Source organism: Ranitomeya imitator, chromosome 9, assembly GCF_032444005.1.
Source record: "Ranitomeya imitator isolate aRanImi1 chromosome 9, aRanImi1.pri, whole genome shotgun sequence".
NCBI lineage: Eukaryota > Metazoa > Chordata > Amphibia > Anura > Dendrobatidae > Ranitomeya > Ranitomeya imitator.
The window spans coordinates 134,081,006-134,104,925 of record NC_091290.1 but is presented as its reverse complement, the minus strand read 5'-3'; the positions used below and the strand labels follow the sequence as shown (position 1 = coordinate 134,104,925).

Genomic DNA, 23,920 nt, shown 5'->3' with positions numbered 1-23,920 from the left:
AACGTCTTGGTAAAAGTCTATAAAATAATCAGTAGATACAAAGAAAAAACTGAAAAAAAAAATCCCAGTTGCCTTTTTGGGGGTCTCCATAGCTCCCCAATTTAAAAAAAATGCAATAAACAGCAATCAATGTGTTATATACACCCAAAAGGGGTATCATTAAAAAATAACAACTCACCAAAAAAAAACAAAAAAAAACAAGCACCATATAGCTCCATTGACAGAAAATTTAAAAAGTTACTAGTTTTACATAATGGCACAAGCCAAATACCTTTTTTTTTTTTTAGTTAGGCTATGTGCACACGTTGCGGATTTACTGCGGAACCGCAGCGTTTTTTTTCCGTGCAGAAACGCTGCAGATCCGCACTGTGATGTACAGTACAATGTAAATCAATGGGAAAATAAAAATGCTGTGCTAATGGTGCGGAAAATTCCGCACGGAATCCGCAGCAGATTAAAAAAAGAAGCATGTCAATTCTTTGTGCGTTTCTGCAGCGTTTCTGCACCCATTCCATTATAGGAAAACGCAGGGGTAAAAATGCATGAAATCCGCAACAAAAACACACAAAATCAGCATACAAAATCCGCTTTAAAAAAACGCGCAGATCTTGACCTGCGTTTTCTGCCAAGAGATGCAGAATCCGCCCAGAAAATTCCACAGGGAAATCCGCAATGTGTGCACATACCCTTAAAGTTGTGAATTTTTTTAACCACTAAAATATAAAAATACAAATTTGGTATCACCATACTGACCAGAAGAATCTTGTCAACAGGTAATTTTTACCATATGAATTCCATAAAAATTCATACCCCCAGACCACCCTCAACAAAACAAAAAATTGAGAAATTGTGGGGGTGTTTTTCACTATTTCGCCTCACTTTCAGTTTGGTTCACATTTTTTTCACATATTTATATGGTAAAATGAATTGAGTATTATTCAAAACTACAACTTCCTGCAATAAACGGTTAAAATTAAAAAAAAAAAAAAAAAAATTGTGGCTCTTAATAAAAGGGGAGTAAAAAATATCTAAAAAAGGAAAATAGGCTTCATCCTAAATAATGGAACTAAACTATGAACAATCAGTAATAATATTAGTAATTAGTATTATTATTACTACTGTCATTATTATCATCATCATTGTCATAATTACTGTTATTTTTATCATTATTATCAACATTAATATGTATGATTATTATGTGAAATGTTAATTGAAATATTAAAAATCATATGATAATAATTTATTATTATTATTATTATTATTAGTACTGGAATCCTATTACAGCCTGTAGTACTTTCTCGTGACCGGCAGATGGCGACAACACAGCAGTCCCATAAGCAGCAGAACGCTTCTCGCTCTCTGATTGGCTGGACAGCAGGCTCACCGTATAAACATGGCGTCGTCCAGGGTGCTGCACGTTGTGGCGGATTCCGGTGCGTTTTTGAGAAATGCCGCATTGCAGGTGAGCGGAGCGGATACCGGAGAGGCGGTGCCGGGTCTGTAGGCTGTGATTAACCCTCTCGTGTCTGCAGGAGATCGGGCTGCACGTCTACACTGTGCGGGACGTGGTGACCGAGATCAGGGACAAGCCGACCCGGAGGCGCCTGGCTGTGCTGCCCTACGAGCTGCTGTTCAGAGAGCCCACACCTGAGAGCATCCAGCTGGGTAAGGAGAACCCCGGGGTACTACAAGTCCCAGGAGTGCGCAGTGCATGACTATAATCATCGATACACACCACCAATCTGCTTCTTAAAGCCTGTATGTGGAGCTGTACTTAACTACAAGTCCCAGCATGCACTGGTGTGTGTCTATGCTGGGAGTTGTAGTCCTTGCAGTGGATATGTAGGGGGCAGGGTAGCTCCTGAGACCTGCCAGGTTGGGTATGCCATGGCCGTGCTCTCGGTGATGGCATGGAGGCCGTAATAATGAGATCCATTCACTTTATTTTCCATTAGGGATGCATAATTTAACTTGTTTCTGGGAATGCGAGATGTGTGCTGGAATCTGTACATTTAAAGGGGTTGTCCAGGATGAAAACAACCAGACTGCTTTCTATCAAACGCCACAACCCCTGACCTTGTGTTGTCCTTTATTGCAGCTCCTCCCCATCGATGTGAATGGAATTTTGCTGCAATACCTCTCACAACACCTGGTCAGAGGTGGCGCTGTTTCTGACAGCAAGCAGGCATGTTCTGTAATCCTGCACCAGCCCTTTATGTGGCCTATACACTTTAGGTATCTTCTGAAATCGTACACCGGTGCCTGGCAGCGGCTTGTCTCCTTTAATAGCAAAAGGATCGGACATGTTGAAATTTAACTTGCCCGACCCTTCTCTCCCTCTACATCTGAGGAGCGTCTAGACAGATATTTGGTGATCATGTCAAATATGACCATTGTTAAATGTGTTGGGGACGTTTGTTTTTTTTTCTAACTGTATTTTGGTTCAATAAACATTTTTGCAATTGGGTTTAATTAAAAATGTTGCACCGTTTGCCTCCCCTAATCTTTGTATGGCACTGTCTACTGCTGGCTGTAGAATGAGTCCACTGAGAATCCTTCAGTCAGCTCGCAATGCTCGGTGACCTGTTTTGATAATGTGGTTATTATATGTATATTGTGGTAATCAGCAGATATTTGCCTCTTTCTTCCTCAGTGACCGATTTCTCTAAGAAGACCGGAGATTATGTCAGCCTCTCGGCCACGGACATCAAGGTCCTCGCTCTCGCCTATCAGCTTGAGGTTGAACATGTTGGGGCAGAGCATATTAAAAAAGAGCCAACACGGAAGGTGGGTAATCGGCTGCCTGCAATTTTCCAGAGACCCCCATTTGAGTACCACTTACATAGGTAGGGCTAGTACTGATAGACTACAGCTGGCTCACAGTTACATTTCGGATACATATGAATATTTTGGCTTTGTGCACATGGGAGTTTTTTTTTTTTTTCTCTCCTCCGCTTTATTGGGGGGACACAGGATCATGGGGGTTATGCTGCTGCCACTGGGCGGCTGCACATGAGACAGCAGCACCCTCCCTAATCTCCCTCTGGGGGCATTACGTTGAGACGCCTCAGGTAGGGCCTGTACCGGCAGCACTCTGAAGCTCCCAGCATGGGCCAGCACACTGCGCCTGCATCCAGGGACCCCAGCCCAGCTGCGGGCTCCTGTCGGGGCCGGGGGTAGTGCAGGCAGGCATGGCACAATAGAGACACAGGGCGCCCTGTCTCTGCGGCAGAACCAGCTCTATACTGCCTCACAGGACCCCCTTTCCTCTTATAGCCCCACCGCTATCCTGCCTTTAACTCCGGGGGTTGTCCTGTTCAGATCCAACCCCTCCCGGACTTCTGCACCAGCCTGGAGCCTTTCTGGGCATCAGGCATCTAATTTAGGCCGTGGCTTCGGCCTAGCTGAAGCCGCCGCCTCCTGCCTGCCCCCCGGATGACAAATATGACACTCTACAGTATCATATAGGGTGGTGGATCGAGACAGAAAGGGCACGTTTTCTACACAGCCCTGCCACCTTTTTCAGCTCTCCGCCCCCTTCTCCCCTTTCCTCATCTTCTCTGCTGCCATTTCTGCTGCAGGACAAAGATTAACCCTGCATCTCCCGGTCAGCAGGACCAGGCCAGCCAGTCTCCGGGGGGCACAGGACTGTGGATCTTCGGCACTGGACCTAGGGGCAAACTGGTGGGGTAAGATTACAGCTGCGTTTCTTACTCGGTTGTGAATCCATATTCCCTATAAGGTTCCTCTGCATAGCCAGATCTTCTGCACTATGCCGGCCAGGCAGGACTGTTATTATGCATTCTGCACAGCCTGCAGGACCGCTCTCCCCAGTGGTAGCACGTACCCGCACTGCCAGGACTGCATCCAGACTACTGTGTCAGAGCCCCAAGAAGCCCCTTCCAATGCTTCGGTGCCTAATGCCACGCCGGAATGGGTCACTCAGATGTCGCAATCTATGACGCAGTCTATAGATAACCTAACCTCCACATTGCTTCTGGCTCTGCAGAGTCATGCCTCGGCTATGACCACTACCCAGCAAAGAGAGAGCTTGACTCAAAAACGGGACGATCTGGCACATCCATATCTAGGTCAGGACGCAAGCGGACCCATAGGTCAAGTCCATGTGCGTCATCCCATAGCACACGGTCATCCCCTTCTAGGGAGAGACACCGTAGTTCCAGGTCATCTAGACCGTCCCCTTCCAGGGGCAGACAATGCAGATCTCCGCAATCCCCGACCAGAGAAGGCCTCCGCCCCAGCTCACCCAGCAGGGGACGCCTCAGTGATACAGAGGATTCGGAAGGCATCTGTGACTCCGACTCAGACATGGAAACGGAGGGGTCCCTGATTCCATTCCCCCCTAGCAATACAGCGCTAGTTGAGGACATAATCTCTTCCATCCATCGGGTGCTGGACATTTCTGATCCGCCACCAGAGGCCCGAGAACACAAGATTTCCTTTGAAGGAGCTCTGAAGTTGCCTAAGGTTTTCTCTAACCACCCAGAATTTAAGGCGATCCTTAAAAAGCCACTCTTACAGCCTGAGAAAAAATTCGCTAATCGCAAATATCTGGAGGCAAGGTACCCCTTCCCACAGAAGGATACCAAGGAATGGACAGATCCACCCGAAATGGACCCCCCGATCTCTAGACTAGCAGCACAGACTTTCCTTTCACTGCCAGATAGCTCAACCCTCAGGGATGCAGCAGACCGGCAGGTAGAATGCATGGCTTGTTCGATATTCGAGGCTGCAGGGGCATCCCTGGCTCCCGCGTTCGCTTCAGTTTGGGCTGCCAAGGCCCTTCTGGCCTGGGCCAAAAATGTACAAGCTGGCCTCCAAGCATCCGCTCCTGAGCTGTTGGACCAAGCGGTTCAAATAGCAGTTGTAGCAGATTACATGCTTCATGCAGCTCTGGATTCAGCAAGGGGCGTAGTGGGGATAGCATCAAACGCCATCACAATTCAGCGTATCCCCTGGCTGCGGGAATGGAAAGCGGACGCAGCCTCAAAGAAGTCCCTCACGCACCTCCCCTACCTCAGTGGGCGACTTTTTGGTGAACAGTTAGACACGATGATATCCAACGCCACCGGGGGTAAGAGTACCTCTCTTCCCCAACTGAAACCCAAATGCACTTACAAGAAGCGTAACCAAACCCGATTCCAATCCTTTCGGAATTCTTCGGGCTGGTCCGTCTCGCGTCCAGCACAAAATCGTAACCGTTCCCCACGCAGGGACAACTCACGGTCGACGCAAAGGTCGGACAAGACCTGGCAGTCAAAAGCAGGCCAGTCTAAGCCCAGAGGAGGAAAATCTCAGACTTTCTCCTCATCATTATAAAATAAACCCGGCACTCAACTTATGGTGAATCTCTTGGGATTTATTAACAAGAGAGAAGATAAACGTTTCGGCCAATATTGGCCTTCCTCAGTAACGTACTGCCAATAGGAGCGGTGAAAGGTGAGGCAGTGAAATTCTGCCAGTGCTGTGAGTTCAGGAAGTAGAAGCAGGCTCACAGGGTCCGACCAAAACAGGGTCTGGAATAGCGTGGGTGGCCTGAGAGGAGCTGTGGAACAGATTAGTCCATGCAACGCGGTGTCCACCGCTTGTAGGGTAGTGCTTACGGTTCTTTTTCCCATAAGTTTCTCCTCATCATGACCCACGGACTCCGGAAGACACCACACCCGTAGCCGGCCGACTTTTGTAGTGTCTTCCAGATACAAGATGGAGTTCACCTCCTACCCACCGGACCGATTCTTCCTCTCTGTCTTCCCCCCCCCCCCCCAAAACCACCGGCCAAAGCTCGTGCCTTCCGACAAGCGGTCTCGTCATAGTCATAGTACCGGTCCCCACGGCCAAGCGCTTCCGAGGGTTCTACTCCAATCTATTCGTAGTCCCCAAGAAAGGAGGCAGTGCACGGCCCATACTGGATCTAAAACAATTCAACAAATATGTACGGGTCCGTCACTTCCGCATGCAGTCTCTTCGGTCCATCATAGCGTCCATGGAGAAGGGAGAATCTCGCCTCCATAGACATACAAGACGCATACCTGCATATACCGATTGCACCTGCCCATCAGAGATTTCTCAGGTTTGCTATCAACCAGGACCACTACCAGTTCGTGGCTCTCCCATTCGGACTCGTCACGGCTCCCAGAGTGTTTACTAAGGTGATGGCAGCCACCATGGACGTCCTGCACTCCAGAGGCATAGTAGTGGTTCCATACCTGGACGATCTACTCATCAAGGCTCCCACCTTAAAGGACTGCGAGCTCAGCGTCTCAATTACAATCGACACTCAATCGCATGGGCTGGTTAGTCAACCTACAAAGTCATCTCCAACCCCGAGTCAGTCTCTGACCTTCCTGGGAATGCTATACAACACCTCCAGGGGTCTAGTGCTCCTCCCCAAGGACAAGGCACTGGCTCTCCACCTAGGAATTCGCACCCTCCTCCACAAACCCCCCTCGATCTCTCTGGTTTGCCATGAGAGTCCTCGGCCGGAATGGGGGCGGCAATAGAAGCGGTCCCATTTGCCCAGTTTCACCTCAGGCCTCTCCAACTAGCCATCCTCAAGTCCTGGGACTAGAACCCCTTCTTTCTCGACAGGGAGTTCCGTCGTCAACCAAGAAGTTCCTGCATTGGTGGCTCAAGCCAACCTCGCTAGCAAAGGGTAAATCCTTTCTCACAGGTCAATGGAAGGTTCTGACCACTGATGCGAGCCTGACTGGCTGGGGTGCGATGCACCTACACCACAGGGCAAGTGGTCCCCAGTGGAAGTGACCATGCCCATCAATATCCTGGAAATTCGTGCCATCCTCCTGGCATTGAGGGCCTTTCATCACTTACTGGCAGCTTCTCACATCAGAATACAGTCGGACAATGCCCTGGCTGTTGCATATGTGAATCACCAAGGGGGAACCCGCAGTACCCAGGTGATGCGAGAAGTGTCACACATCCTCCACTGGGCGGAGGACACAGGGCTGGTTCTCTCGGCAGTCCACATTCCGGGTGTGGACAACTGGGAAGCAGACTTCCTCAGCCAACAAGGAACAGACTCAGGAGAGTGGTCTCTCCATCCCGAAATTTTTCGCCAGATCTGCCATCGCTGGGGGACCCCGGATGTGGAGCTAATGGCATCCCACTTCAATGCCAAGGTCTCCAACTTCATGGCCAGAACACACAATCTGCAGTCGCTCGGAGCAGACGCTCTGGTTCAGGACTGGACCCAGTTCCTGCTACTGTACATTGTTCCACCTCTCGCCCTGATATCCAGGGTGGTGAGGAAGATTAAGCAAGAAGGAGTTCCAACCATCCTAATCGCACCGGACTGGCCCAGACGTACATGGTACACCAACATCGTACAACTTACAGCAGACGCCCCCTGGCGCCTCCCCGACCGCCTGGATCTTCTATCACAAGGCCCGTTCTACCACCAGAACTCGGCCCTCAATTTGACGGTGTGGCCCTTGAGACCTGGGTTCTAACCCAGGCATGGCTCTCGCCGGACGTCATTAGGACCATGATCAGGGCACGAAAGCCAGCCTCTGCCAAGATTTATTACCGTACCTGGAAAGCTTTCTTTACCTGGTCCGAATCTTGTGGCCAGACCCCACTCCCTTATTCCCTCCCCAAACTACTTGGTTTTCTCCAATCTGGTCTGGAGGCCAGGCTGTCCCTGGGTTCACTTAAAAGCCAGGTGTCAGCCCTCTCAGTGCTTTTTCAAAGGCGCATTGCTACCAAGCCGCAAGTAAGGACATTTCTTCAGGGGGTTTTCCCGATCGGTTCCCCCCCTACAGATGACCACTAGAAATGTGAGACCTCAACCTGATCCTGACAGCATTGCAGGAACCACCCTTCGAACCCCTTAAGGAGGTCCCACTCCGCCTTCTATCCCAGAAGGTGATTTTCCTGGTGGCAATCACCTCGCTACGCAGGGTGTCTGAACTGACAGCACTCTCCTGCAGACGGCCCTTTCTGGCTTTTCAGCAGGACAAGGTAGTCCTCCATACGCTCCCATCCTTCCTTCCGAAGGTTGTGTCCAACTTCCACATCAATGAGGAAATTTCTCTGCCTTCCCTTTGTCCGGTTCATAGAATGGAGAAGGCTCTGCATACGCTTGACCTTGTCAGGGCATTGCGTATATATGTGTCTAGGACTGCGTTTTTCCGGAGGTCTGATTCTCTTTTCCTTCTTCCGGAAGGCGACCGCAAGGGTCTGCCAGCTTCCAAAGCTACCCTTTCCAGGTGGATCAAATCCACCATACAAGAGGCCTACCGCCTTAAGAATTCTCCTCTTCCAGCTGGTATTACGGCACACTCTACACGGGCGGTAGGGGCCTCCTGGGCCATTCGGCACCAGGCTTCGGCACAACAAGTGTGTAAGGTGGCCACTTGGACTAGCCTACACACGTTTACTAAACACTACAGGGTTCATACCCAGTCCTCAGCGGACGCGTGCCTGGGTAGATGTGTTCTGCAGGCGGCAGTGCCCCAAGTGTAGGGGCCTGTCTGCACAATATTTGTCCATTGCTTCCCACCCAGGGACTGCTTTGGGACGTTCCATGGTCCTGTGTCCCCCAATGAGGCGACAGAGTTAAGGAGATTTTTGTGTACTCACAGTAAAATCTCTTTCTCTTAGCCTCTAATTGGGGGACACGGCTCCCACCCTGTTGCTCTTCCGGGCCGTTGTTACTGTCTAGTTCTCATATTTTTTGCTTGAGTTCATACATAGTTGCATTCTTATAGGCATGGTTATGTTATTCATGTTACGTTCCTTCTACTGCTTTTGCACAAAACTGGAGAAGGCTGACGCCGTCCAAGGGTGTATACTGCAGAGGAGGAGCCACGGTTAATCTTTTTCAGATTATGCATAGTGTTGCCTCCTAGTCGACAGCAGCATAACACCCATGGTCCTGTGTCCCCCAATTAGAGGCTAAGAGATTTTACGGTGAGTACACAAAAATCTCCTTTTATCCCACCAGGAGTAGCTTTTAGGGTTGTGTGGTTTTTTGTTTTTTTTTGGGTTTTTTTTTTATATTTTTTTTCCTCTCACATCTTAATTAAGATCTTTGTATTTTAGGCCTCTGTCAGCACTACCGCGAAACACCCAGAGGCTCCTGTCAATGTTGCTGGTTTCCATTTTCCTTCTAAGGTAACTTTTTTTTTTTTTTGTGCATGGGTTTTCTACAGTAGAATGGACATGATTGCCTAAGAAGTAAATCCTTCTACCCCGCTGATTGCTAGAAGAAGGGGCTTTTGTCAGTATTGCGGGAACTTTGGTTTTTCTCAATCAAATGAAATTGGCCAGCAACTGTCTCAACAAATTAGACCTGAGGGAAGAGCCGGTTGAGGATCACAATGCTCAGATTGGTTGTCCGCTCTCCAAACCTTAGTGTGAGGGCTGCATTGAAACACACGCTGTCACACTCAGGTCGGTGAGAGCCGACGGCCAGTCTAACCCTTGTGTCGCAGTCCTCGTCAGTGTTAAATGGCCGTCAGAGAAGGGTCAAACGTTGGCCGTACCCTTGAGGTTGACCAGCTCTAATGTGTACGGCGACCACTGACTTTTCCCCAACAGACTTGGGGGAGACAAGTATCTGGAATGAGCAATTTCGGACTGCCGAGCCCCTTTTGTTCTTTTGAGAGAAACTGCCGCCAGAAGTGTATGGCAGCGTCTTACACAGAGCTAGTGCTTCTGTGTATGGAGGAGTCGGGGGAAGATCTAAAGTGTATGGGGTCTTGACTATGCTTTTCTCAAAGAAGGAAATTGGCCAACGATTTGACATGAAAACCACTTGGTCCTAGTGAACGGTGGGGTTGAACCTCCTTTCCTCTTTCGCTCATGTAACAAGCTAGACATTTCTTCCAATTTGGTAAATTTCCTGTAATTTTACCTTGTGACATAGGAGCGCTATGTGTATTACATGAGCGTCGCCCCCCTCTTGTGTGATCTGATGGTCCAGTAATGGTATAGCCTCAATCTCTAGTCCGCAGGTAATAAAGACTCGCTGAAGACACAGATGACCGAAGTCTGCGCAGAGGAGAACGAAGAATATAATTCCTTTTTCTTCTGGCGGAGCCCCCTGCCGAGCATCGAGGACGATCTGCTGGAGTTAATGGTGTGTGTGTCATAAAATGCCTTAAATCAATTTTATTCAATATGCGTTAAAATAGAACAAGAAGCAATATAACCTTAATATTCCAATCTCACCAAGTGACACAATTACATCTTTTAGTATTTTGCTATATCTGCCTAGCCTCGGAGGTTGGCACCCTGAAGGATCAACAATAAGTGGCGCCCCCGCTCATCGGTGGCTGTCCCCATACAGCCCCTGAGAGAGATGTCTATCATGGCATGTAAAAATTTGGGCACCCTTTTAAGATTTGTTTGATCACATAACTTTGACCAAGATTTCAAACCTTAATTAGCCTGTCAGGATTATGGCTTGTTCATTATCATAGTTAGGAAAGGCCGGGTGATTAAAAATTTCCCAGCTTTATAAAAACCCAGCCTCCTCTAACCTTGTGCCCAAAAAAACAGCAGCCATGGGTTCTTCTAAGCCGCTGCCTAGCACTCTGAAAATGGTTGAAGGCCAGAAAGCAGGAGAAGGCTATAAGAAGATGGCAAAATGTTTTCAAGTTGCCCTTTCCTTATTTCGAAATGTCATTAAGAAATGGTAGTTATCAGCAACAGTGGAGGTCAAGATAATGTCTGGAAGACCAAGCAAAATTTCAGTGAGAGCTGATCGTAGGATTGCTAGAGAGGCAAATCCGAACCCTCCCGCTTGACTGAAAAAGACCTTAAAATAAATGTATCAGTGTCTGGAGTTGTGGTACATTGTTGTACTGTTTGGAGACACAAATGTGGCTCCATCTGTCTACATTTTTATACTTGTCTGTAATCCACGAATCCAGTATTTGTGCATTGCTGTCGGATCGTGGCCACAGGTGCAGGACATTTCTACGTGGCTTTAGTCGTACGCTATAAATAAAAGCTAACAATAAATCCATGTTTGCCTTTGCAGAATGGCCAGTTAGTGTCTGTGACTACAAGTCCAAAGGAAGCTTCTGTGCCTGGTGACCTGGACCACGGTGTGGATAAATCGGACGAGGATGAAGAAGGAAAAGATGATGATGATGATGAGGAGGAGGATGATGATGGGGGAGGCTGGATTACTCCCAGTAACATCAAACAAATCCAGCAGGACATGGGCTGCCGGGAGGCTCCAGCTAACGTGGTAGTCGGATGCCTGACCACGGACTTTGCCATGCAGGTAGCACAGCAGCGTGGGCCAAGTACGCACCTGACAAATGCCAGGCGGTAGCTAAACGACTAGTTGTTATCAATGATTCTTGTATGAAAAACAAAACAACAACAGATCCTGCTAATTTTGAATGAGCCCCACTAATAACGGGGGGAAATTATCTAATAGGTGGCATCTTAGCCTGTCGGAGCTGTGTCCCTGGAGATAAGTGGTTGGCGTCTCTTTTCACTTAGAACAAGATGTTAGATTTGTTTCCTCGTATTCCGATTCATGACATTGTCCTCACTTTGTTTTTTTGTTTTTTTTCCTGCCCGCAGAACGTGCTCATACAGATGGGGCTGCACGTGCTCTCCGTGGACGGCATGCTGATCCGCCAGACCAGGAGCTACATTCTGCGATGTCACGGCTGCTTCAAGTGAGTGGATGTGATCTTGGTACAGTTTACTGTTCCTGCCTTGTGAACATTATTGCCCAGTATACAGACACCTGTCATCCAAAGTATATGTGTGTGTGCATATGTGTATATATATATATATATATATATCTCTATCCCCGATTCTAACGCATCGGGTATTCTAGAATATGCATGCCCACGTAGTATATTGCCCAGCCACGTAGTATATTGCCCAGCCACGTATGTCACAGGTTAAAAAATAAACATACTCGCCTAATGATCCGAGGGCCCCTTGTAGTTTAACATACTCACCATTCTGGTCGCTGCTCCTCAGCGTCCCGTCTCTCCGCCTCCTGGGAAGCTGTGCAGATGGGCGCGCGGCTGCTGCCATTTTGCATTCCCAGGATGCATTGCGAAAATACCCAGATGACTTAGCGCTCTCGCGAGACCGCTAGGTCTTCTGGGTAATTTTGTGATGCATCTCTGGGTAAGGAAGATGGCTGTAGGCGCGAGCGGCTCAGCGGACAACGGAGGGTGAGTATAGCAGGTTTTTCGTGGTTTTTTTTTTTTTACTATTGATGCTGCATAGGCAGCATCAATAGTAGAAGGTTGGGGACACACAGCACAGGGTTAATAGCGGCGGTAACGGAATGTGTTAACCGCGGCATAACGCGGTCCATTACCGCCGGCATTAACCCTGTGTTAGCGGTGACCGGAGGGGAGTATGCGGGCATCGGCCACTGACTGCGGGGAGTAAGGAGCGGCCATTTTCTTCCGGACTGTGCCCATCGCAGATTGGTCGCGGCAGCCATGACAGGCAGCTGGCAAGACCAATTAGCGAATAAATAACCGTGACAGAAAGACAGACAGAAGAGACCCTTAGTCAATAGTGTGTGTCTGTGTGTGTGGGAATATATATATAGCGCAGCGCAGTGGATAGCACTGCAGCCTTGCAGCGCTGGGGTCCTGGGTTCTAATCCCACCCAGGACAACATCTGCAAAGAGTTTGTATGTTCTCTCCGTGTTTGCGTGGGTTTCCTCCGGGCACTCCGGTTTCCTCCCACATTCCAAAGACGTACAGATAGGGATTCTAGATTGTGAGCCCAATCGGGGACAGTGATGCTAATGTGTGCAAACTGTAAAGCGCTGCGGAATATGTTAGCGCTATATAAAAATAGAGATATATATATATATATATATAAACTTATTTCAGGACGACAGCAGACGTGACCAAGTTGTTCTGTCCCAACTGTGGCAATAAGACCCTGAAGAAGATTGCTGTGTCTGTAAATGAAGATGGCGGCCTCCACATGCATTTCTCCCGAAACCCCAAAGTATTCAACACCCGTGGGATGCGGGTAAGGCATGAATGTATTTATCTAAAAGGATGTAGAACAAGTGCCTGCGTTCATCGTTTTGCTCTTTTGTCTTTTACCTGTTTAATAACTTTTTAGTGCCAAAGTGTCGCACTTATGTTATGCAAAATTTGTCCCAAAATATCTGGTATACATAAAATTGCTCCAAATTTGTGACATTAAAATTAAAGCACAATTTAAAAAAGAAAAAAAAAAATGTGATTGCAAAAATGAGTCTGGGCCTATGTACTGGCATATCCTGTAAGTTTTCTATAGAGTAGGCTTACAGCTTTGCTAGAGTGTTTTTTTTTTTTTTTTTTTTTTTTTTTTTCTTAGTTAATGATTATTCTGGTTTTGACACTATAGCAGAAAGCTATAAAATGTGAATGCATGCTGTAAATATCCTATTTTATATTGAGATCAGTACCGTGTATGATGATGGGGCAGCCTCGGTATGTTATTTTGTAGGCATTTTTTTTTTTTTTTTTTGCTGTTCCACAAGTGACCACCAGGTGGCATTGCCGTGATCACTATAGAATAGTGCAGCTGTTGATACTTTCTGCCATTATCCCTGACTTGTATCAATGCACAGCTCAAGTCCCGCTGGTCGGCTTCATGTCCTCACTGTCCTTCTTCTGTCTCCCTGCAGTACTCCTTGCCGGCCCCACAAGGTGGCAAGCACGCCTCCAACCCCCAACTAGTGGGCGACCAGAAATTCCCCCAGCAGCGCCTCTCCAACAAGGCGAGATCCAAAACGGACGTCTTCAACCCGGATTACATCGCCGGAGCCTCGCCATTCGTAGAAAACGACATTTACAGCCGAGCCGCTAATCTAAACATCAGAGATGGAGCAATAGGGGCCGGGCGAAAGAGGGTGAACCCCAACGCCCCCCGGAAAAAAGGAGTGACGAAGAGATGAGAGGAGAGGGAAGACACTTATTCAGAACGTGCCTTACGTCAGCCATGGAGGGGACATACTGCTCGGCGAAGAAATACTTATGGACGGAGAGTAGAGGGGGGGAAAAAAGTCTCCAAGGGGCCGAAGTTACAAGACTTTATGGTGGCATTTACTCTGCTGCCAAACAAACATTGGTCTCCGGCTCTGTTCTCCTTTGGGACTAAAAAAATTGAAGGATTCTAAATCCTGACGTGTTCCGGAATTAAGTCTGGAAATGCTTCTGTGTGTTTGATAATAAAAATAATAATTTTAGGTAACATGGACTACATTCTAATAAAATTTACGTTGAGCGTTGTGTAATGTAGAAACAACTTGCTTACCTTGAATTTATTTTTTACTTAAAATGATCTGTACTCCTCTCTGATCTCCTCCATGTTTTGTGGAAGCTGCACATAGCTGAAGGAGTGCTCCAGGCTTGTCATATTGGTGATCTGTGCTTAGAATGGGGTCACACAAGCATCTTCTCTCATCCTAATGAATCAGGCTGATTTTTTTTTTTTTTTTTTTTTTCTAGGGTGGAGGAAATGGTTTTGTGTAGTCCGTGAAAAATCGGACTGCACTCGGATGTCATCCGAGTGCAGTCCACTGGTTAATACAGACTTATTGTTTTGCACAGCTTGAGTGTGCTCTGAAATAGTCGGATCCCACTCTGGCATCCTGCGATTCTCTTTCTTTGACAAAGTTAAAAAGTGAACACGTTCACATCCCGATAATAGTAATATTTGGCTCGCACTTAGACTATGTTTTGGTAAATTTGACCTGGAAATGGTCATGTGCATGGCCGCTTGGGGTAGGTCAGCAGTGGCAGATCGGTGGACTCCTACGCTGGGCAGTCCCTCTGATGAGCTGTTTTCCGCTCTGGTGCAGATCAGATGTAAGAAGAGAATGGAGCGGAGCCGCACTGTCCTTGCCCTGGATGTTGCAAATCTGCTCCAATTCACTTCCATAGGAGCCAAGTTCTCCCCATCATCCAGTATCTCTGTTTCAGGCGTTGGACCCCCAGTATCATGTTATTGATGTCGCTGACTTATCCTTAGGATAGGTTATGATAAGCCTGGAATTCTCCAGTGCGGAAGCCCCCTCCAGAGGCCAAGATGTCAGCAAATGTATGCCTGCTCATTAAATAGTGCCTGCATTGCAGAAACTGAATTGTGCCTTCTCATTTTTATTTTTGGCCTTGTTAGGGGTCGGTTGCATGCGTGATCTTAGGAGTAGCTGGGAAACTTTTTCTTATAACTTTCACCATTGTCATTTGGTTTTGGAGCCGTCTTCTTGGTCAGAGAGTGGAATAAGCGGAGCCGAGAAGTGTTCAGCAAGTATGGGAAGGGCGGAGGACGTAAGAGCCCGTCGCGGGGAATGAGGATGTGACAGTCACAGTGACTCGGCACGAGGCTGAATCTCGGCGGACCGGCTATTCCTGCGTCTGTTCTATCTTTAACCCTTAGGAGGCAGCGTCTCACGCTCTGAATGTGGAAAAGCTGAGTCACCGTGCGTCCGAAATCTGCACTGAGAACCGTCCTCTGTGCACAAAAAGCCGCATTAGGCTATGTTCAGATTAGCGTTTCCCGACGCTGCGTCGGGAAACGCAGCGGCGACGCACGCGTTATGCGCCCCTATGTTTAACATGGGGGACGCATGCGTTTTTCTTGTTGCGTTTTCTGACACGTGCGTTGTTTTTGACGCTAGCGTCGGACGCAAGAAAATGCAACAAGTTGCATTTTTCTTGCGTCCGATTTTCGTCGCAAAATGCAGCGTTTTCGCACGCGCGCGTTTTTTCGTGCATCGTGCGTTGCGTCACTGACGCAGCGGCGCGCAACGCTAATCTGAACGTAGCCTCACAGGGGTCTCGGCTCTGGACCACCTGACTATAAAATAATCAAAGGATAGCCCGGATCACCTAGTGACCCAAATTCAAAATGCAGCAGCGCCTCCGCAGGGCAAATGAAGCATTACACGATCAGTGCAGTACACAAATGGATCCGCGGCTTCAGGGTTATACCGCCCTTGGGTCTTTGCATAGAACTTTCTTTTCTTTCTCGATCCATACTCTTGTAGTCCGCTCCATACGTGAAGTGCTCACATTTCCCTGGCCGTGGTCTGCGGACTGTGGAGGCAGAAATGCCGCCATAATGAGAATCGCGTGAGTGAGTGATTGATGTCTTCATTGAGGCATCGGGTTTGGTTACGTTGTGGCGCGGTGCCAGGTTGGCGCACACCCTCCTAGATGCTTCTTTCCGTTACTTATTCATTCAGAGCCAATGCGTTACTGAGCTGTAAATTATTAAGTAACTTCCCATAGAAGTGTAAGGGGAGCGCCATTCACAGCATGTTCTGGAGACGGGTGCCACCCCTGGGACTGGCAAGCTCTACTGAGAGCGGATTCTCCATTTGCGGGAATTATGCGTTTGCTGACCTGTTAGTGATGGCGACTGATCCTCTTGAACTAATACAATTGTGCCTGTTTAAGGGGTTGATTGACAAAAGATTTTTCATGGGATTTCACATCTAAATAAATTCAAGTTACTAATACATTTTAATTTTGTAAGCTTCAGTGATAATGGATTTTAACTTCCCGTTGCATGTGTCCATGACAGAAGGGGGCTGGCTTCTTTCATTACCTAAGCAGACCCTTTTTATTGCAGCTCATATACATATAAGGGGGGCTGGCTCAGTTCATCAAGGTAAGCCAGACCCTTTTTTTTTCATTGCAATTGTTATACAGAGAAGGGGGCTTGCTCAGTTCATTAGCTAAACCTGACCCTTTTTATTGCAAATGATATACAGAGAAGGGGCTGGCTTAGTTGATTAGCTAAGCCAGACCCTTTTTATTGCAGCTCCCATACAGAGAAGGGGGCTTGCACAGTTTATTAGCTAAGCCAGACCCTTTTTATTGCAGATCATATACAGAAAAGGGGGCTGGCTCAGTTCATTAGCTAAGCCAGACCCTTTTTATTGCAGCTGATAATCAGGGAAGGGGCTTGCTTAGTTCCCTGGCTAAGCCAGATCCTTTTTAATGCAGCTCATATATAGAGATGGGGGCTTGGGCAGTTCATTAGCTAAACCAGAACCTTTTTATTGCAGCTCATATACAGGCAGTTCATTAGCTAAGCCAGACACTTTTTATTTCAACTCCTATACAGAGAAGGGGGCTTGCTCAGTTCATTAGCTAAGCCAGACCCTTTTTTATTGCAGCTCATATATAGAGAAGGGGGGCTGGCTCAGTTCATTAGCTAAGCCAGACCCTTTTCTATTGCAGCTGATAATCAGGGAAGGGGCTTGCTCAGTTCCCTGGCTAAGCCAGACCCTTTTTAATGCAGCTCATATACAGAGATGGGGGCTTGGGCAGTTCATTAGCTAAGCCAGACCCTTTTTATTGCAAATGATATACAGAGAAGGGGCTGGCTCAGTTCATTAGATAAGCCAGACCCTTTTTATTGCAAATGATATACAGAGAAGGGGCTGGCTCAGTTCATTAGCTAAGCCAGACCCTTTTTATTGCAAATGATATACAGAGAAGGGGCTGGCTCAGTTCATTAGATAAGCCAGACCCTTTTTATTGCAAATGATATACAGAGAAGGGGCTGGCTCAGTTCATTAGATAAGCCAGACCCTTTTTATTGCAAATGATATACAGAGAAGGGGCTGGCTCAGTTCATTAGATAAGCCAGACCCTTTTTTGTGTATTGCAGCTGATATGCAGAGAAGTGGGTTGGCTCAGTTCATTAGCTAAGTCACACCCTATTTTATTGCAGCTGATAGATACAAAAAGGGGGGTGGACAGAGTTAATTAGCTAAACCAGACCCTTTTTTATTGTAGCTGATAGATACAGAGAAAGGGGCAGGCTGGCTGGCTCATTTCATTAGTTAGGCCACATGCTTTTTTTATTGCAGGTTATGCGAAGACAGAGAATGGGCCTGCCTGCCTGGCTCGGTTCATTACCTAAGCCAGTTCCTTCTCCGTGGTAGCTGATACAGAGACAGAGAAGGGGGCTGGCTTTCATGTTCAATTCAATAACTAAGCCGGTTACTTTTTGTATATTGCAGCAGAAACCGAGAAGGGAGCTGGCTACCCGAATTAGTTCATTAGCTAAGCCAGCACCTTTTTATTACATCTGATGTAGAGACAGTGAAGGGGGCTGGCTTTGCTTACACTCTGAACCAGCCGACATGAAGACACTTCCTGCCACTGTAGTTTACCATCGCAACTGACAACAGAAGCCCCAACTTCTGGGACCACATGAGGGAAAATGAAATTGGGCAATCTATACACCGTAGTTTTTTGAAGACTTAAATATTTTAGTAAGTTTAATTAATTTAATTAAAAACCCACTAACGAACTTTTTCTATTGGTGGAAAACCCCTTTAATCTTATTGTATAAAGTCTAAAGTGATAGATAGTTTTTGGAAAACCTACTGTGGATTTTTTGCATTTTTTTTTTACTAATTCTCGTTCCTCTCTGCTATTCCCCGTGCACATAATGATGATATAATTTCCCATTAGTTATTTTTCAATATTTACACCTTGAGGAATCTGCAGGGTTATGGGCTGGGGTCTATTCTGTCACTGTAGCAGAGGCGGGATGTTTTCATTATTTGTTATTTGCCCTTGTCACGGCGACAGCTCCCTCCGGCACGACAAGTCAGTCCACCTACTCTATAAAATCACCGGATTCTCCCAATGATCTGCAGTTCTACTGCGCACGTCAATAAGGCGATATCAACTGAGCAAAGGTGAATCCTTCTCTTCTGGTTCAGACGAGGACAGTAAAAGGACGCCATGTCAGGTGAGGCTCCGCTGTGTCCCCCAGGAGGGTGCACCTTGCTCATTTTATGATATTAAGTGTAAAATTTAATATCCAAGGGGTCCTTTAAGGGCTGCTCTGCCCAGTTTTGCCAGTTTCCTTTATATAATTTTACGTTATGTATAAGAGAATTACTCAAACTGCAATTCCCTAACATGTTATTACTATGTGATTGGCAACATATTAGGGATTCGTTAGTCAAGTAATTCCAAATGAGTGGCTTGGAAGGGGAGTCAAAACTTACAAAATGACTTCTTTATGCGTTCTGCTATATACAGGCAAAACCGCACTGATTGTATTAGCTCACCAGGAACGGACATCTTTTAACTATGCCATGAAAGAAGCAACTAAGGCGGCTCTAGAGAAGAATGGATGGACGGTCCTTGTGTCTGATCTTTATGAGATGAAGTTTAACTCTGTCCTGTCACGAGATGATATCACAGGTAAAACTTATAATCAGTCCTTAAAGGGGGTCTGTCACTTGCTATAAATATGTAATTATCTTACATTATCTAAATTAAACAGTTCTCCTGAATCCGGCGTTGTTTTCGTTTTCTTGCTGTGACCCTCCATTCCTGAGATATGGCCCCTTCTTCCCTGAAGATAAATCAAGTCCTTTTATCGAAGTGGGCGTGGTCATCACTTCTTCCTGGTCACAACCACGCCCACTTAGCTAACAAGCCTAGATTTATATACAGGGAAGAAGGGGCCATATCTCAGGAATGGAGAGGCGTAGGAACAAAGGAAAAACAGTGCTGGATTCAGGAGAACAGCGGAATATAGACTAGGTTAAAAAAATTAAAAAAATTACACATATAAGCCAATTGGTCACTCCTCTTTAAAGGGATTATCCAGTATAAGAAAAAGTAATCTGTGTTCCAGAAACATTGCCACTGGTGTACATGGGTAATATTTTGAATTGAAGCTAATTCCCAGATCCCAAGATTGGGCTTTATAGAAAACTAGAGGCTCTCCGGCTGGCATGCTGGGAATTGTAGTTCTACAATAGCTAGAGAGACACAGATTGGCGGCTACTCTTACTAACCATACATTTCTGCAGTAATGTGATATAGGCCATTTATAACCAATCCTGCTACAATACAGGTAGCCCCAATGAGCCGAATAATTTCAAATATGGCGCAGAGATGCTGATAGCGTGGCAGGAGGGACGCCTCGCCAGTGACATAAAGGAAGAGCAGAAGAAGGTGGAGAAAGCTCATCTTGTGATCTTTCAGGTAAGTAATAAAATACTTAGCTAAACCCAAAATTTGAGTCCAGAGGCTGCAATCTGTGTTACCATATGTCACCCAGAGGGTGCGATTACAAACAAAAAATAAAATCTATATTGCACAAAACACTTTTAAATCCATGTTTTATGCCCATTACATGGTCTGAAGAGTGGTGCATGACATTAGCATTCTCTTTTTGGTATTTCGGGCTCTCCTCCATAGCTGTTGCAGAGACAGAAGGGGGCTGGCTTTGCCTTAAATTTAAAGTGATTTTATATTTTTCCTCCCCAGTTCCCGTTGTACTGGTTCGGGATGCCCGCCTTAATGAAGGGTTGGGTGGAGCGAGTCTTCTCTATGGGGTTTGCATACAGCTATCAAGCTTTCTATTCTGAAGGAGGGCCATTCAAGGTAAACCGACCTCATTGACTTTTATATCTGAGCCGTCATACACAAGAGTCACACATGTACAAAATGTATCTGCTATATACTGTGAAAGTTCATATCCCCTTAAAGGGAGTGTATCAGCACAAAATGACTGTTCAAACGAAGCACAACACCTTGTAGGGGGCATAGTCCTAATTTTTAACAAAAAAAAGTACTTTTAGGCCCCAATTTACCATGTGCATTTTTTTAACCTAACTTTTTTTTTGTTTTGTTTTGTTCGGAGTTTTATTTTTCTTTGCCACATTTGCCAGAAATGGTTCCTTATTCATATATGATAATTAGCTACCCTGTGCACCCTGGGTGTGGCCAAACAGGTCAGTTCACCAATCCAACCATTGGCAACTTTTGGTGCTAAAATAAATAAACAAAAAAAAATATTAAAAGTAAAATGAGCATTTTTCATTTTGCTCCAAATTCACGAACTGCGTGCACATCTTTTTTAAGAATTTGGTGCAAAAATACATCAGTAAATTCAAGGTAGAAAAAAAAATACTTTGATGGGGCCCAATCCATCATTTATGACTTATGTTGAATATTAGATTTTCTGGATTATCAGACACCAGATTTAATGGATATGTATTCTGTAATCTCTTCCGACAGCTGTAATATCAGATTCTGGGGAAAAATCTTAACGAATTTGTGATTTAATTCATTTTTTTTTTAAGAATAAGAAAGCCCTGTTATCCTTCACCACTGGGGGCCCTGGGGCAATGTCGTCACCCCGCGGCATTAATGGAGACATCAATATTTTCCTGTGGCCTTTGCAGGTATGTTATCTGTGATATTTGCCCTTTTCATGTGCGGCGGTCACAAGGACGGTGCAGCCTACAAATACAAGACCCACTATGGGTAACAATAGGAATGGAGAGCAGAAGAATAATTAACTCCAGGAGGGATCACCAGCCACGTGTGGTTCCCAGCCACCATTAATGCAGCTCTCCATATGGATGACATGTAGGAAGGAGGAATATTCTATGATTACTCTTCTTCCTATGTGAACTGCACCAAGATACAAGCAAACAATGAATACATGGAATATAAGCAGCCAATAGTGTAACTAGAGTCCGATGGGACCTGGTGCAAAATTTGGACCTGCCTGTTGGTCAGATGTATAAGCCCTTGTAGCTTTCTAGAATCTATAAAAACATGCCTATTTGCCGCCCATGTAATAATGTCCCCCGTCCAGTCTTCTTCCTGTAATAATGTCCCACGTCCCATCCTGAATTAATGTTTCCTGTCCTGAGTCCCTTCCTGTAATAATGCCCCCTCCCCATCCTATAACAATGTCCTCCATCCTGGTCCCCTTCTTGTAATAATGTCCCCCATCCTTGGCCTCTTCCAGTAATAATGTCCCCCTCCTGACCCCTTCTTATAATAATGCTCCCTCCAGCGTGGACCCTTTCCAGTAATAATGTCCCCTCATTCCTCTCCAGCAACTGACTTTAGCATGTCGGCATGATGTCACTGCCATGCGCTGTTCATGATGTTAAAGGTGACGTCTGGTTGGCCTGCAGGACATTGGCAGGCCCCGACTCTCACACAGGACCAGTTGCTGTGCCACTCTTAGTGACTTATAAAATTGAGCACAAATTGGCCAATTTATGTGTGCCCACCAGCCATGACAAGGTGACCTTTTCTTTGATCGGATCTAAACCTTTTTTCATCAGACATCCTTCTCCAAAGCTTCTTGTTTGATGAAAGCAGCCAGTGAGGCTATGTGCACACGTTGCGGATTGGTCTGTGGATTTTTCCGCACTGTTTTTGCAAAATCCACAGGTAAACCGCACTGTGGATTACCCGCGGATTTACCCCGTTTTTTGTGCGGATTCCACCTGTGGTTTTACACCTGCGGATTCCTATTGAGGAGCAGGTGTAAACCACTGCGGAATCCACACAAAGTTGACATGCTGCGGAAAAAACAACGCTGTGTTTCCGTGCATTTAATCCCGCAGCATGGGCACTGCGGATTCTGTTTTCCATACCTTTACATGGTATTGTACAACGCATGGAAAACAGCTGCAGATCCGCAGCAAAATCCGCAACGTGTGCACATAGCCTAAGGGGCAGACATTCAACCAATGCGACGTTAACCTGTGAAACCCTCCTTCGCGAGTTCCCACATTGCACACATAGGAGTAAGGCAGGAATTAAACGGTGGCACAGGTCGCACGATGAAATATCGCTACATTTTTTTCTGCTGCACTAAAATATGCACTGGCCGTGTGCTCTGATCATCGGAGTCGTCTTAAACTTTTTTTTATGCATTTTTAGTTTGGATTTGTTGGGGGTGTTTTTGTTATTATTTTATATGCCTTTTATTTTACGTAATATTATTTTATTATTTTACATATTTGTAGGTGCAGAAATGCTTGGATTCATCATTTCCCAAATGCAATTGCAACTTCACATGTGTTTTTTAAGGCTGGGTTCACATTGCGTTATGGCAATCCGTTAACGCTGCCATTAACCTTTAAAATCGGGCATATCGCCAAAGCGTGCCATAATGGGCATGCGCTAGCGATGTGCCGTCATTCTGTGACAGACCCTCGGACGCGGGCTGCAGCGTTTCTGGGTCCGTCACCGCTATTGCAGATAGAGCATCTGCGCGGTCGCATAATGCGATCTTTTTCGGCACTTGCGTTAACGCAGTCCATTTAATGCATGCCTTGAACGGACTGCAGTAACGCAATGTGAACCCAGCCTAAGAAGGGTTTTTCACTTTGAACTTTTTCCCTTTTTTTTTTTTTTCATTTGCAGAATGGAATTTTGAATTTCTGTGGATTTAAAGTCCTGGAACCTCAGATCTCATTCGCCGTGGCACACATAACTCAGGAAGCTCGCGTGGAGATACTTAAGAACTGGGAGAAGCGACTGGAGACAATTTGGGATGAAAAGCCCATCAGGTACCTTCCCGTTCAGGACTTTGAGGGTTTGTCTGGTGGATTTGTCCTGAAGAAGGAAGTGGAGGAGGCCAGAGCGGCTGAGAAGTATAGCCCAACCGTGGGGCAACACCTGGGCAAACCTCTGCCACCTGACAGCCAGGTGAAGGCTGACTGTGTCAGGTTATGAACGACTGCTTGTAAAGTGTAATGCTGAGGCTTCTTCATCCATGCCAGGATCTTATCTGGTCACTATGACACGGTTCGAAGTATCATCCAAGGGTCAATTTGGAAATATATATATATGACCAAAGTTATTCAATCGGGCTGTTCGGATGACTGTTTTTTCTTTTCACATGGACCAAATGTAAGCGTGAAATAAAAAAAAAAAAAATAGCAGCATGCACTAGTGTCTTCTGGATTTTGGACCAGACTTGATTATTCAAGTCTATGGTGCGCCAAAAATAAAATTGGATTCCATATGGAATGGAGGATACAGATCCTCTCCTCCTTTGGCATCAAAGACCTCAACCTATCCTGGATCTCCTCGTACCTTTCCAACCCCATATTCAGCGTCTCCCACTCCCACACTA

General features: G+C 46.3%; 2 protein-coding genes across 2 annotated transcripts; both read left to right on the top strand.

The window, feature by feature from the left end:
• The first annotated feature begins 1,367 nt into the window (after positions 1-1,367).
• On the top strand, positions 1,368-14,225 carry NOB1 (NIN1 (RPN12) binding protein 1 homolog). Its single transcript, XM_069739097.1, has 9 exons — positions 1,368-1,462; positions 1,533-1,665; positions 2,654-2,787; positions 9,082-9,153; positions 9,989-10,120; positions 11,027-11,275; positions 11,584-11,681; positions 12,874-13,018; positions 13,665-14,225. Exons 1-9 carry the CDS (start codon positions 1,394-1,396, stop codon positions 13,932-13,934), a joined length of 1,302 nt encoding a protein of 433 aa, XP_069595198.1. The 5' UTR covers positions 1,368-1,393; the 3' UTR covers positions 13,935-14,225.
• Positions 14,226-18,663: 4,438 nt separating this feature from the next.
• LOC138649015 (NAD(P)H dehydrogenase [quinone] 1-like) lies at positions 18,664-23,649 on the top strand. Its single transcript, XM_069739093.1, has 6 exons — positions 18,664-18,757; positions 19,054-19,218; positions 19,880-20,010; positions 20,296-20,412; positions 21,114-21,215; positions 23,206-23,649. Exons 1-6 carry the CDS (start codon positions 18,751-18,753, stop codon positions 23,515-23,517), a joined length of 834 nt encoding a protein of 277 aa, XP_069595194.1. The 5' UTR covers positions 18,664-18,750; the 3' UTR covers positions 23,518-23,649.
• Positions 23,650-23,920: the final 271 nt, after the last annotated feature.